This window comes from Phoenix dactylifera, chromosome 17, assembly GCF_009389715.1.
Source record: "Phoenix dactylifera cultivar Barhee BC4 chromosome 17, palm_55x_up_171113_PBpolish2nd_filt_p, whole genome shotgun sequence".
Classification (NCBI taxonomy): domain Eukaryota; kingdom Viridiplantae; phylum Streptophyta; class Magnoliopsida; order Arecales; family Arecaceae; genus Phoenix; species Phoenix dactylifera.
Window position 1 is genome coordinate 1,620,899 of NC_052408.1, and position 13,871 is coordinate 1,634,769.

The following is a 13,871-nucleotide window of genomic DNA, read 5'->3' on the forward strand; positions in this document are numbered from 1 at the left end:
TCTGGGAACGCACTATCGACACTCGGGGCGTTCCGACCTTAGTCGAGGTATTTGAGGGAGATCGATACTAAGCTCGATATCGGCGCGGCGAGGTGCTTCAGGCTTGACTAGAGCATTCGAGCTCGGTCGGGCATCCGAGCTGAGTCGGGCATCTGGGCTTGGTCGGGTAGTCTGAGGATCACAAATATCCCAATATCAAGAGAAACACAACATGATTAAAAAACTGCAGATTATCATGAGGAGAAGATGGGACTCATGTCCTCGATCACCGAGGACCCCTTAGGGTTCTACTGGTAGTACATCCGAAGGTTTTCGGAATTCCAGCTCCGCGGGATGAGGGTCCCTTCGAGGGATTCCAACTTGTATGCTCCGGGCCGCTGGACACGTATAATTCGGTAAGGTCCTTTCCAATTCAGGGCTACTTTTTCCTGCTCGGTTGGCTGAGAAGCTTCAGCTCTTCTAAGGACGAGGTCGCCCACTTTAAAAGACTTGGCCTTGACTTTGGCATTGTAGTACTGCGCCGTCTTCCGTTGGTATCTCATCATACGGACTCGGACGGCCTCCCTCACCTCTTCAACGAGGTCCAAATTGTTTCTGAGCTGAGAGGAGTTGGAGTCAGCATTGTAGCACTCCACCCTCGGTGAGGGGAGTCCAATCTCCAAAGGAATAACAGCCTCTGTTTCATATGCCAGGTTGAAGGGGGTCTCGCCGGTAGGTAGTCGAAATGTAGTCCGGTAGGCCCAGAGAACATTGTATAAGTCCTCAACCCACTGCCCCTTGGACCGGTCGAGCCTGGCCTTGAGTCCCTGCAAAATGGTGCAATTTGTTACCTCGGTTTCTCCATTTGTCTGTGGATGGGCGACCGAGGTGAAGCGGTGGTCGATGCCGAGTTCGGAGCAGAATTTTCTAAAATGAATGTTGTCGAACTGGTGGCCGTTGTCAGATATGAGGATGCGGGGGAGTCCAAATCTGTAAATTATCGACTTTCAGACAAAGTCCCGCATCCTTTGCTCAGTAATCCGGGCCACTGGCTCGGCCTCGACCCACTTGGTAAAGTAGTCGATAGAGATGACTAGAAATTTCCTCTGCCCGGTCGCTGGAGAAAATGGCCCCAAGATGTCAATTCCCCACTGAGCGAATGGCCAGGGGGCGCCGATCGAGGTCAGCGGGGCCGAGGGTCGGTGCTGGATGTTGGCGTTCCGCTGGCACCGATCGCACCTTCGGACGAAGTCCGTTGCATCCTTCTGAAGTGTGGACCAGTAGTATCCCTGGCGGAGGATCTTGTGGGCCAATGCTCGGCCTCCCAAATGGTTTCCACAAATTCCTTTATGAACCTCTCGCATAGCATAGTCCGCCTCTGACGGGTGGAGACATCTGAGGAGGGAAGAGGTGAAGGATCTCCGGTAGAGCTTACCATCATAGAATACGTATCGGGAATCCAGACGCCTAATTCGGCGAGCCTCGAGCTCATCGTCAGGGAGAGCTTCATCTTGCAGATAACTGATGAGCTCGTCCATCCAGCTTGGCTCGGTTTCGATGCAGAGGATCGGCTCAGGCTCTTCTGTGCTGGACGTTTGGAGATACTCGAGCATTGTTGCTTTGGAAAGTTCGCTCATGCGGGAGGTCGCCAGTTTCGACAGTTGGTCTGCCCTCAGGTTCTCCGACCTAGAAATATGTTGAATGTTGAAGGAGCTCAGAGTAGAGGTGAGGTTTCGCACCTTCTGGAGATATTTCTGCATCGATGGCTCCATAGTTTCGAAGTCTCCCAGAATCTGGTTCACGACCAGTTGGGAGTCACTGAAGACCTTCAGGTCTTCAACCTTCAGCTCTTTAGCCAGTTTGAGCCTGGCGACGAGCGCCTCGTATTCCGCCACGTTGTTCGAGGCGGGGAACTCGAAGCGCAAAGCTTGTTCTGCAACCACCCCGTCCGGGCTGGTGAGGATGAGGCCTGCTCCACTACCCCCCGAGGTTGAGGAGCCGTCAACGTGTAGGGTCCATGACTGCTCCGGGGTCTTCGCCAGGTTTATTATGTGACAGATTATGGGATTGCTGCTCTGACAGGTAGTGTTGTTGTATGTATTGAGATAATCCTAACAGGTCAATATAGGAAAGGTGATTATTTTATGCATGCATCATGCCAAAATTTTCAGGATTTATTGATGATTGATAGGTAGTAGGGTTCTACGTGGTGGCTGGTGGCCTTATGCCTACCGCACCCTAGAACCGTCGCGGTAGCCCACCAAAACAGGGCAGGGGTCGTGACAGAATATAGCTATATTGCTTACGAACAACTTTTGTTCTTTAGAAAAGTAGAAGTAATATCCTTTAGTTTCTTTAGGGTAACCAACAAAGAAACATCTATCAGACTTGGGTTCAAGTTTGTCTGTTTTCAAATGTTTGACATACGCCGGACACCCCCAAAGCCTAAGGTGAGAGAGCATCGGCTTATGTCCAGTCCATATCTCATGTGGTGTTTTATTTACCGACTTACTTGGAACCTTATTTGGAATGTAGCAGGCTGACTCAAGTGTATATCCCCAAAAGAATATGGACAGACTCGCAAACCCCATCATAGATTGAACCATGTCTAACAGAGTTCGATTTCTCCTTTCTGATACACCATTATATTGTGGTGTAACAGGAGGAGTCCATTGGGAGAGAATCCTATTTTCTCCTAGATATGTCAAAAACTCACTGGAGAGGTATTCACCTCCTCGATCTGATCGAAGAGTTTTAATACTTTTTTCAGTTTGTTTTTCTACTTCATTACGATATACTTTGAATATTTCAAATGATTCAGATTTATGTCTCATTAAATAGACATAGCCATACCTAGAAAAGTCGTCTGTAAATGTAATGAAATATGAATACCCACCCCTAGCATTTGTGCTCATTGGCCCACATACATCAGAATGTACAAGGGTCAATATGTCACTGGCTTGTTCACCTTTTTCGATAAAAGGTGATTTGGTCATTTTACCAAGAAGGCATGATTCACAGGTTGTCAATGATTCACAATCATTAACATCTAGGATTCCCTCTTTACTTAACCTGTTCATCCTGTTCTTGTTAATATGACCTAGCCTATGATGCCAAAGGTAGACATCCATGACATTATCTATTCTAGGGTGCTTATTGGATTTATACATTACATGAACAGGCTGTGACAAAATGTAAATGCCATTACTCAGAATTCCATTCATTACAACACCATTCCAAATGGCATTGAAATAATCCTTTTGTATTGATATTTCAGAACCATTTTTGGCCAAAAGGCCTACAGAAATGATATTCAATAGAAAATTTGGACAATAGTGACAATCACTAAGGACATTTACATGAGAGCTGAATTCAAGTTTAAGAATTCCTAAAGCTAGAACTGGAACTAGTCTTCCATCTCCAACATTCCGGAACCTTTCTTCTTCTTCAAACCTCTTACTAACTTGTAGCTCCTGCAACGAATTGCAAATATTAAAAGGACTACCTGTATCCAATACCCAGGTCGAATTATCACAAATAGAAAAATTGCAAGGTGTTATCATATAAGTACCTTGATTGGCAACTGATTGCCTACTTTTCTTAGGCCGGTTCGGATCGAGGGATGCAATGTAAAGAGGACAGTTTTTCTTCCAATGTCCTTGCTTCTTGCAGAAGAAGCACTCCGCCTTGCTCTGATCAGCCATTTTATTCTTTTTCTGACTAGGCTGAGCATGGCGCACCTGTTTCTTTTGGATTTTATTTTTCTTTTTTCCTTTCTTAAAGGGGCGACCCTTGGATGAACCTCCCACTAAGTTCACTGTCTTCTTAAGAAGTTGGTGATCATTCTCAAATGTCTATAGTAACCCTAACAATTGGTGATAATTCACTACAGGTTTCGTCATACGAAAATGAGTGAGAAAAGGACGGTATGATCCAGGCAATGAGTTTAGTATGACATCCTTCCCCAATCGATCATGAAGGGAAAAGACAAGAGAGCTTAGATGCTCGATCAACTCAATCATGTACAGTTCATGATCAGTTACCGAGGTCCCATCTTTCATTCGAGCGCTGAAGATGGCACACTAGTTTTGTGCCTCTCAACGTCGTCAGGAATGCCGAATGATTCATTCAATACTTGAATGATATCTTCCGGCTGCGTATTCTCAAAACGCCTACTAAACTCATCACTCATTGCTGCCAACATGATGCATCGAACAGTGATCCGGTCACTAAGCTACTTCTGATAAGTGTCTCTGGCCGATCTTGATGCATTAGCAGCGGGCTGCTCAGGTGCTTGATCCGTTATCACATAAAGGATCTTCTCATGCTCTAGCACTATTTTCAGTTTTCTATATCAATTATTAAAGTTGGGACCAGTCAACTTGTCATTATCCAATAATGAGCGAAGTGACAAATTAGTGACCATTTATGTATAAAAGAAAATTTGGCTATTAGTATATGAATTGACTAAACACAGTAGACTTTGACTTTAGTTTAAAGATACTCCCACTATTTTATACAAATTGGTAGCCTCTACCTCCAATTCGAAAAATTACTCTTAATTCTTTAGTGGGTACTAGAACCCAATAGATCGCATATAGGCCCGAGTATGGCTCGGCCAACCTATATGCACGTATTGGTAGGTTCTTAACCAATTGCTTTACCAAGCAACTTTTAGTGATGATTTTGCCCTAGGTTCTTCGGCAGGCGTGTGGTGCCTCCACCGAATACCCTAATAAGGTCCAACCATTAAATGATAGTGTTAAGTCTAATCAACTAATAGACGACCAAGCCCGAGTGTGGCTCGGCTCACCTGATCGCCTATTGAAGGTGCACTTAACTCATCATATATTGAATGATAATTTTAATGCTTGATAAGTATCAGGCGTGTGGCGCCTCCAATAATTATCAAAACATTGAACCCATTATCACCCAACTTAATGGGAGGCTATGACCTAGTTATCTCCATAACCATTTCATTTTAAGGACCTAATAATTTTAGAGAATTTCATAATTAGGATAGATGAGAAGATCCGGTTAGTCTAATTTTTTCCACTGACTTCACCAAATCAGATTAGACTGAAATCGGTTAAGGAGGCACCTAAATCAGTCAAACTAATTTTTCTTATAGGCATGGACTAACTCGAATCATTAAGTGATCCAATCAAAATGTGATTGACCATGTCGGTCAGGTAAATGAGATCGGTGGAAGGGATATGCCATTAACTCGACAAAGACAAATCAGTGTGAGTAGCTCCCAATTAAAAACTACAGGTCAAAACTGCCAAACTTACCTTCGGCATCGACTGGTTAATCAATTTCGATTTGATTACTCAAATGACTCAAGTTACACCTCTGAGCCTAAATCAAGTTCCATCTTAGTTTAATCAAAAACATGGACTTGATCCATCTACAACTATTGTAAATTGACCTAAAATTTTCTTGACCTAATCTAGTTACTACTTAATTAGATTTGATCAATTAATTCTATTTGTCCATGTATGATTCTAACCTTAGGTCTAACCCAATCCTAGGAACTTGATTCAGCTAACCCATATGCCCAAAGAATTATGCAATGTCAATTAATTGAGTTACAATTCTATTTCATAACACTTAATTCTCAATTAAGTTTAGACTTATGAAAGTTTTGATCATTGCATATTTCTTTTTAATTACATATTAATTACAATCTTTCAGTTCTTAAAACATATTTTCAGATCTGAGTTTTTATAATTAATCACATGTAATCAGATTTAATTCATGTTTAAGTCATTATGTTTTATGTTCATGCATCACATATACATAACAACATGAATTAATTCAAACAAAATACATCTTATGTATTTATTTTTTCACTTTTATTTTCAAATCTGATTTGTTCATTAAAATCAGAGATCATATGAATTATAAACTTTATTTAGATCTAATCTAAACAATATTATGATTTCAGATGTTACTAATCCTAACACAAACATGCATCATATGCATCCAAAATTTCAGATCTACTTAATCATGCATAATCAGCAATTAAATCAATCATAAAAAATACTTTAGATCTAATCTAAATATGTTAATGATTTCATATTTAATTGCAATAATTAAAACATAAAAGTTTAAACATAAACCTGGCTCTGATACCACTGAAAGTGAATCCTAGGTTTTCGGTGTTAAGCATGCTGAATTGTTTTTTTTTGAAAACCATGGCTGAACCTGATCGGGTTGCTTACGTACCCCTTCATAAGGGGGATTAAGCCATACGTAGTTCTTTTTAAGTTTCAAAAATATAGCAAAAAAATAAATCAAACAATTTAATTCATGCATGCTTACAAGATCAAATCTAGAAATTAGCACATTAAGTGATGAGAGCACAAAAGTGCGACCTACATGTCACTAAAATTAGTGTTATTGCTAACCGATAATAATAAATTCACTAGATTAATATTATATTTGGGTTTGACACAGATTATCATAAATTAGAGATAAAATGCACATTGAGTACAAATTTGACTTCAGAAGGATCCCTTCCCAGATCCGACCCGGTTAAAGATCGGGTCGGGTTCGAGTCGGGGTCGGGTTCTAAATCGGGTCCAATTTCTTTGTGCTTTTGGAAAGAATTTTGGGCAAATCTAATTTGACCATATCATAACTATGAGGTGCTGGGTGACCCATGACTTGAAAGACTTGCAATTAACCTCCAGTCAGAATAGATGACCCGTGACGAACTAAGTCCGTCCGTCTACAAGCCAAATTTCATATCACACTATTTTTTTATCTATATGACTAATTGGACGAAACTTGGTGTCTCCCAGCTCCTCTCTCAGGAGGGCAAAGAAAGTCCCAGACCTTCTTCCAAAATCAAATTCCATTGCAGAAACTGGCACATGACCCATATTCAGTCAAGCGAGATCTAAGCGCCCGTTCGAACGCAGCCAAGCTCCATTCTGCTCGTCCCAGTTTCAATCCATATCAGCCTATCTCCCTCAAATCTCCAGCTTCATCCGTGCAGGGGAGAAGGAATGATCCCAAGCGCCCGTCCGCGTTCATCACGGATCCCGCATCCGTCCGTGGGCCAAAGAAGAAGATGGATCTTCTTCCATCCATGAAGCATTCCTCCTGGCGATCCCGCACCGCGTCCCCCTCTTCTGGATTCGAGAGCCCCTGCATCGCGTCCCCTCCTAGATCAGCCATCCGTGAAGGAAGCCCCAGCCTGTTCCACGATTAGCTCAGCCTCCTTCGCACGATCCGCTCGTCCACGTCACTGCCAGCAGCCCAAGTTCCCGTCCGTACTCATCTTCCACGTATCAAGCCTCCACATCCAAGCAATCCCACAGATCAAGCTCCTGAGTCTGCCTCCTTTGACGCCGGTGATGCATCCCACGCTTCAAGCCTCCGCGTCTGCAAGCACCGTGATCCAAGCACCCAGCGGCTCATCCGAGATCGGCTACTCCTTCCATTTCCAAATCCCAGCCCCCAAGCAATCGGATCCCCATCGATCAAGCATCCGTTACCCCTCCATCAAGGGATTCGTCGCTGTCCATCAGGGGGTGGGCGACCTATTTAAGGAGAGGAAGAGGGAAGGAGAAGAGAGCTCGGAGTGGGGGGTGGCCGGCTGGTCCAAGGAGGAGACGGGAGCGTGAAGAAGAAAGGCTCTGTTTGGGGAGAGAAGTGAGAAAGAAAAAAACAGAGGAAGCTCTATTTTTGGGGAAGAAAAGAATAAAAAAATATATTTTATGTTCTAACGGGAGGGAGAAGCTATTTATTTTATTTTTTTTATGTTATTTGTAAAAGAGAAGAAACATTAGGCTTCCAATCTCCACTTTTATTTGTAATGAATTTTTTTTTTATTAAATCTATCATTTCTTTTTTATGCAATCCTTGTTCTAGGTTCAAGTTAATTTCTGTTTTTTTAATGCAATCTTTTAATTCTTCTTTGATGCAATACATTAAATTTTCTTTTATGCAATTTATATTCTAGGCTTTTGATCTTCTTAGCACTTATTTTCATCCATTTTAATTTATGCCAAAATTTTTCTTTGAATAGTTAAACATTTCATGAATTTATAAATGCTTTTTGATTTCTAAGTACTTGTCTTTTTATTATTTTTAAATAAAGAAGATTCTCTGGTAGACTAGAGAATCTATCATCATCCCCGACATAATATTTTTCTTTTGTTATTCAAAAATCGATTTTGAATCCGAGTAAATGTTCTAATTTTTATGCAACTCCAATCGCCTTCCTGTGGATCGACCTCTTACAACCACTATTCTTCGAGTAGAAAAGGTAAGAGTAAAATTAATTTAAACTTTGTTTGTCGGTTCTAACAACGATTTATTTAGCATATTTTTAGGTAAACAGGAATCGGACGAACATTTAGAGCACATAGGATTATGCCGAAATCGTTTAAACAATTATGCTAAAACTTTTATGCATAATTAACTATCAGATCTGAAAGGTAAACACTCTATTCCGATTAATCTTCGAATATCCATCGAATGGATTCTAGAGATAACTCCGTGAGGAGCCCCAAAGGAGGATAAAATATCAGGGAATCGGACCTAGACCCTGACTCCAAAATAAAAAGATTAATATAGAATTAATACCATTTATGATGGAAGAAACTTGTGGATTTGATTTTTGACTTCGCAGCCACGCACACGAATGGCCTCTACGAGAAGTACACGTGAAGCCCTAAGTAGATCGTTTTTCGCGGGAGTGCTAGCTCGCGCAGGAACACTGCCGTGGCTGAAGCTTTCTCCTTCTAAACACTCAACCTTGATTGTTCTTCAAGGAGATGGAGGATGAACGTGAGGAAGGAGGAGAAGAAGGGATAGAGGCCTCATAATCCTCATCAAATAAGATCTTCTAATTAATTTGGATCAAGCCAAATCCAATTGGATCAAGTCTCATCAATTGAGTCAAGCTCAATCTACTTGGGTTGAACCCAATCCAATTAGGTCAAAACCTGATGCAGCCCAAATTGAATCCTATTCAATTTAGCTCAACCTAAGCCCAATTACTCAATCAAATTGAGTTCATTAGCAATCTAATTGCTAATTAATCCTCTAATAATTCAAGAATTATTTTAATGCAACTTTTGCTTAAGATAATTTGTCAATCGAATTGACCAAATTACCCCTGAATGATTGTTAATCATCAATCAGCCATTTGATCAACTTAGAAACTTCTATGCGTGTGACCTCATAGGTTCGAACCTAAGCCGGTAGTATAGGAACGTCTTTCTATACTAATCGATGTGACCATCTAGCAATGGTACCCAACATCCGGATAGGCCGAATATATGCGAAGCAAATATTCTGTAACCCTGGACTATGGTTACTGTATAATTCAATCCCTTTGACTCCTAATGCCAGGATGACTTAGAGCTCACTGTCAACCCTATAATTAATACATCCATTATGTGATTAACTTTAGATATCCCGTGACTCCTCATTGGAATTACCCTGGCCAAGATTTTGCTAAATTAATGATAAGACATTATCTCCTGTTTCTAGGAGGGGTCAATTCCATCTCGACTCACAACTGACTATGCAAGTACTTGACTGCACCTAGTGACCTTCCGTTACTGAATTAGAAATCTAGGTAGTCCGGTACCAAAGTACAATAAGTTGCTCGCTAGTCACAGGTTGCAGTCTCAGGTCAGAGAGCCAAACTTATACCCATATCCACTCGGAACATCTCTTGACAGTAGAGCATTCTGGAATTGGTCACGTTCAGTGAAATGTACTCCTACACTTCACCTGTGTGGCATACCAGTGTCTCCACACTCATTGGTTAAAAGGATAACCAACGTATATGTCACACAACGACCTAATCTTGATAATGCTATCGTCCTGGTAACAACATATCATTTGATCGCGAACAGTTTTAAGAACTTGAAGATAAATCCTTCTTTATCATAAAATATTCATCATATAAGAGTTCATATGAAGATGTGCAATGATGAATAATGCCAAATAACACTTTATTAATTTGTCAATTCATTTACAAAATTCAATCATCAACATGCTGACGATTGATATTTATGATACAATTTCCAACAATATTTACCTCATTAACATGCTTAGATGGAGGGTCAAGTCTAGTGCCAAATTGTTGAGAATTGGCCGCCATATTTGCAATCAAGTTTCTCGCAGTTTCTAGAGTTTTATCCACCAAAACTCCTCCACTAGCAGCATCAATCATGCTCTTTTCAGTGGATAGAAGGCCCTCATAGAAATACTAGATAAGTACCTGCTCCCTAATTTGATGATGGGGGCAGCTTGCACATAATTTCTTGACACGTTCCTAGTATTCGTGTAGGAACTCTCCGTTTTGTGCTTTACACCACAAATTTCTTTTCGAATGTTGGCCGCCCTTGAAGCTGGAAAATATTTCTCCAAAAACAATCTTTTCATCTCGTTCCATGTGGTAATACTTCTAGATGGTAGATAATGGAGCCAATCCTTAGCCGAATCCTTCAAAGAAAACGGAAAGGCTCTTAATTTAATTTGCTCTGCAGTCACCCCCGTCGGTTTCATACTCGTGCATACTATATAAAACTCCTTTAAATGCTTGTGAGGATCTTCACATGCAAGGCCATGGAAAGTGGGCAAGAGATGTATTAGTCTAGATTTTAATTCAAAAGTAGTAACATCTAAAGTAGGGAACATTATGCATAAGGGCTGTTGATTCAAATTAGGGGCAGCAAGCTCTTTCAAAGTTTGATTTTCAGCCATGACTTCCTCCTCTTCTAAATCAGAATTGCTAGCAAAAAGGGAATCAAGAGCTAGATCATTCTCCTAAGAATTTCTCCGAGCTTCCCTCCTTAACCTGCACAAAGTTTTCTCTATTTTTGGATCACACTGCAAATCACCTTGATTAGAAGAGCGAGTTACAGTCATAAACAATCAAGGAAACTCTAAAAATACCTAAAAAATAGTGGAATTTGGCCTCGAGAGGGTGGGGCTAGTAATCCAAAGGATTAACTAGTCTTGCTTAGAACATCATTTACCTTTAGAAAACTATAGTACCAAGGTCTAGTTCTACCGGAATTAGAATTCTGCTGAAACCGTAACTATCGAAAACTAACGATTTTTTTTCCAAAAATTTCAAGTACAAAATAAAGATCATCAAGAAGCACAAAAATCAACTAGAATCACTTCCCGGCAATGACGCCAAAATTTGGTGTGCTGTCGCAGGCAATCAAAAATAAAACCTATACTCCTAAAAATATATGTAGTAGTGCGAGTAAGAATTGTTCCCACGGAGAGTATCTAGCCTCGTTTTATGCTACGTGAACAAGGATGGGGGGGTTGAGTGTAACAAAACAATAAAACAACTACAGAACAATTCAAATTAAAGTATCAAAATCAATCAAAAGAACAAACCTTGGTCTAAGTCAACATCCATCATCGGAATTTTACAATTGATCATTGATGCAAGGATATATCAATTCACACTTTGAATATCCCCTGTTGGAAATATTTTCTTATCTCTTCTTGGTCGTAGTTAATTAAAAACAAGCGATCTAATTAACCCTAACTACTAAACAACCCAAGACAAGCGCTAAAGGTTTAATCTAGTAGCAGCCTTAAGAATTAGAGAGATCGATGATGCTAAACAACACAAACACAAGCGGTTGCATTTAATTTAGCCGAGTGTTCTTCCTAGATCTGAAAATTTCTGACGCAGCAAATCATTAGATCTTAGTTGCTTCATAGATTAGAGGGATCAAACAATTATGGATTTGATATCTAACCTAGCAGTAGATTGCAATGAATAATAAACTAGTAGGCCTCCTAGTAATTAAACGAAAACAATTATGAAAATATACATAGAAGAACATCCGATATCAAAGCATGAATTGAACAATGAAAACAAATTAGATCTCACAATTTTATTGATTCTGAGCCTTCTGTTTCCTTAGACCAATCAAGGCTTTAGCCACGCAAGGCCATGGATGAAAACTTCCAAAGGAGAAAGAGAAAAGAGGAGCTCGTGGAAGAGGCATCCTTATCTTTTCCCCTTTTCACGTACATTTTGAATTCAAATATGACTAATTAAGGAAAATAAAATAAAGTTCTAATATAACAGGAAAAAGTGGTATTTTCAACTGGGATTTTCGTGCACCAGATTTGGAGACCTCCGAAAATAGACCGAATCAAATCCGTAATTGTAGGCTAAAGACTTTCCAGCACGTCAGCAGTGCACGTGTAGCAACTTCAAGCCCGATTTCGACCTTGATAAGCCTAGTATCTCTCAAAACTCAAAACATAAAAGTTGTAGAACGTTTTCTTAGCATTCCACAGCATCTTGAATCATCTCAATCGGAGCCGGATGAGAAAGTTATGCCTAGATTACGAAGCAATGTCGAGACTATCCAAAATCATCCAATTAGCTTTGTTTTGTACTTAACGCCTCCATTTGCATCCTAAATCAAAATATAAGAATAATGAGTACATTTAAGCACAAAATAAGTATAAAAGACTAAATATTAAGGAAGAAAAATATGACATTTTGCATTCTCATCAATTGTCTTCTGAGTTTGAGATGAAGGACTTGGGTCCATCTAGAAAGATACTTGGGATGGAAATTTACAGAGATAGAAGTAAGGGTATTCTCCAATTGTCATTGGGAGGATACATTCAGAAGGTGTTGGAAAGGTTTGGGATGAATGAAGCCAAATAGGTTGGAACACCTCTTGCAAGCCACATGACTCTTTCCAAGCTGCAGTGCCCTCAGACAGCTGAAAAGAAAGAGTGCATGGAGAGAGTTCCGTATGCTAATGTCGTTGGCAGCGTCATGTATGCTATGGTGTGTTATAGGCAAGAAATGGCACATGCAGTGAGCCAGATGAGCAGGTACATGGCAAACCCTGGAAAGGAGCATTGGAAGGCACTGAAGTGGATTTTTCGGTATCTTCAACGAACTTGGAGGCTTGGTCTGATGTTTGGGCAGTAAGATGGATCTAAGAGGAACTCCAGTGTCTCAAGTGAGTTTTTAGGCCCATTGGAAGGGTTTGTTGATGCTAACTTTGCAGGTGATCTAGATACAAGAAGGTCTACTCCAGGTTATATCTTTTGCATGTACGGTAGACCGGTTTCTTGGAGATCAATCCTTCAACCTATTACGGCCTTGTCCACCACAGAGGCCGAATATATAGGAATTACAGAGGCTGCCAAGAAGGCTCTTTGGTTGAAGAGACTCATTCAGAAGATGGGCGTGAAGCAAGCTATAGTGGTGCTACATAGTGATAGTAAAAGTGCTCGGTAGTTGGTTCAAAATCCAGTCTATCATGCTCGCACAATGCATACAGATGTGAGGTACTACAGGATTAGAGAGCTGGTGGAAGAAGGTAAGGTGATGCTGGTTAAAGTTCATACGAAGAAGAACCAGTCAGATGTATTTATGAAGATTCTTTCGCGGGATAGATTTCTCTCATGTGTGGGGCTGATGGGGTTTATGGACCAGGTGGAGCTTGCAGAGGCTTTGGAGCACCAAGGTAGAGATTGTGTGCACAATTGTGGCATATCCAAAGCAAGAATTGTAAGGAACTGCAATGAAAATAGTAGAGGAGTCGACTCATGCTGATATGGGATCGACCCCTGAAGAGTAGGGGTCGACTTATGCTGATCTTCAGGGGTCGACTCATGCTGATCTAGAGTCGACCCCTGCAAAGCTGGGGTCGACTCATGCTGTTAAAGGGTCGACCCCAGGCCTACGCCAGATTTAGGTAGAGACAAAAATTGGTCTTCTACTTGCTTGAGACTCAGGTAATTTGGCTATAAGGAAGAAGAGTTTATTTTTGCTTGGCTCTTGCTCTCCTCCACTATCAAAGAACCAGTGATCTATGCCTTAATCAGCAAGGGGACGCCCTAGGTGCTAAGGTTTC

General features: G+C 40.8%; 1 protein-coding gene across 1 annotated transcript; it reads right to left on the reverse strand.

Annotated features, from left to right (window-relative positions):
* Nucleotides 1-287: 287 nt before the first annotated feature.
* Nucleotides 288-10,183, reverse strand: LOC120104330. Its single transcript, XM_039115252.1, has 3 exons — nt 10,030-10,183; nt 993-1,948; nt 288-806 (listed from the first exon to the last, which is right to left on the reverse strand). Exons 1-3 carry the CDS (start codon nt 10,181-10,183, stop codon nt 288-290), a joined length of 1,629 nt encoding a protein of 542 aa, XP_038971180.1.
* Between the last annotated feature and the right edge of the window lie 3,688 nt (nt 10,184-13,871).

What these genes read in the sequence shown, in the direction of transcription:
- LOC120104330 (XM_039115252.1), bottom strand. Translation starts at nt 10,183, where the DNA reads ATGATTGATGCTGCTAGTGGAGGAGTTTTGGTGGATAAAACTCTAGAA. An exon ending in GGTAAATATTGTTGGAAATT is followed by an intron (nt 1,949 to 10,029) that starts GTATCATAAATA and finishes GTAGTGGAGCAG; the next exon opens with GCCTCATCCTCACCAGCCCG. An exon ending in AGCAAAGGATGCGGGACTTT is followed by an intron (nt 807 to 992) that starts GTCTGAAAGTCG and finishes ACCATTTTGCAG; the next exon opens with GGACTCAAGGCCAGGCTCGA.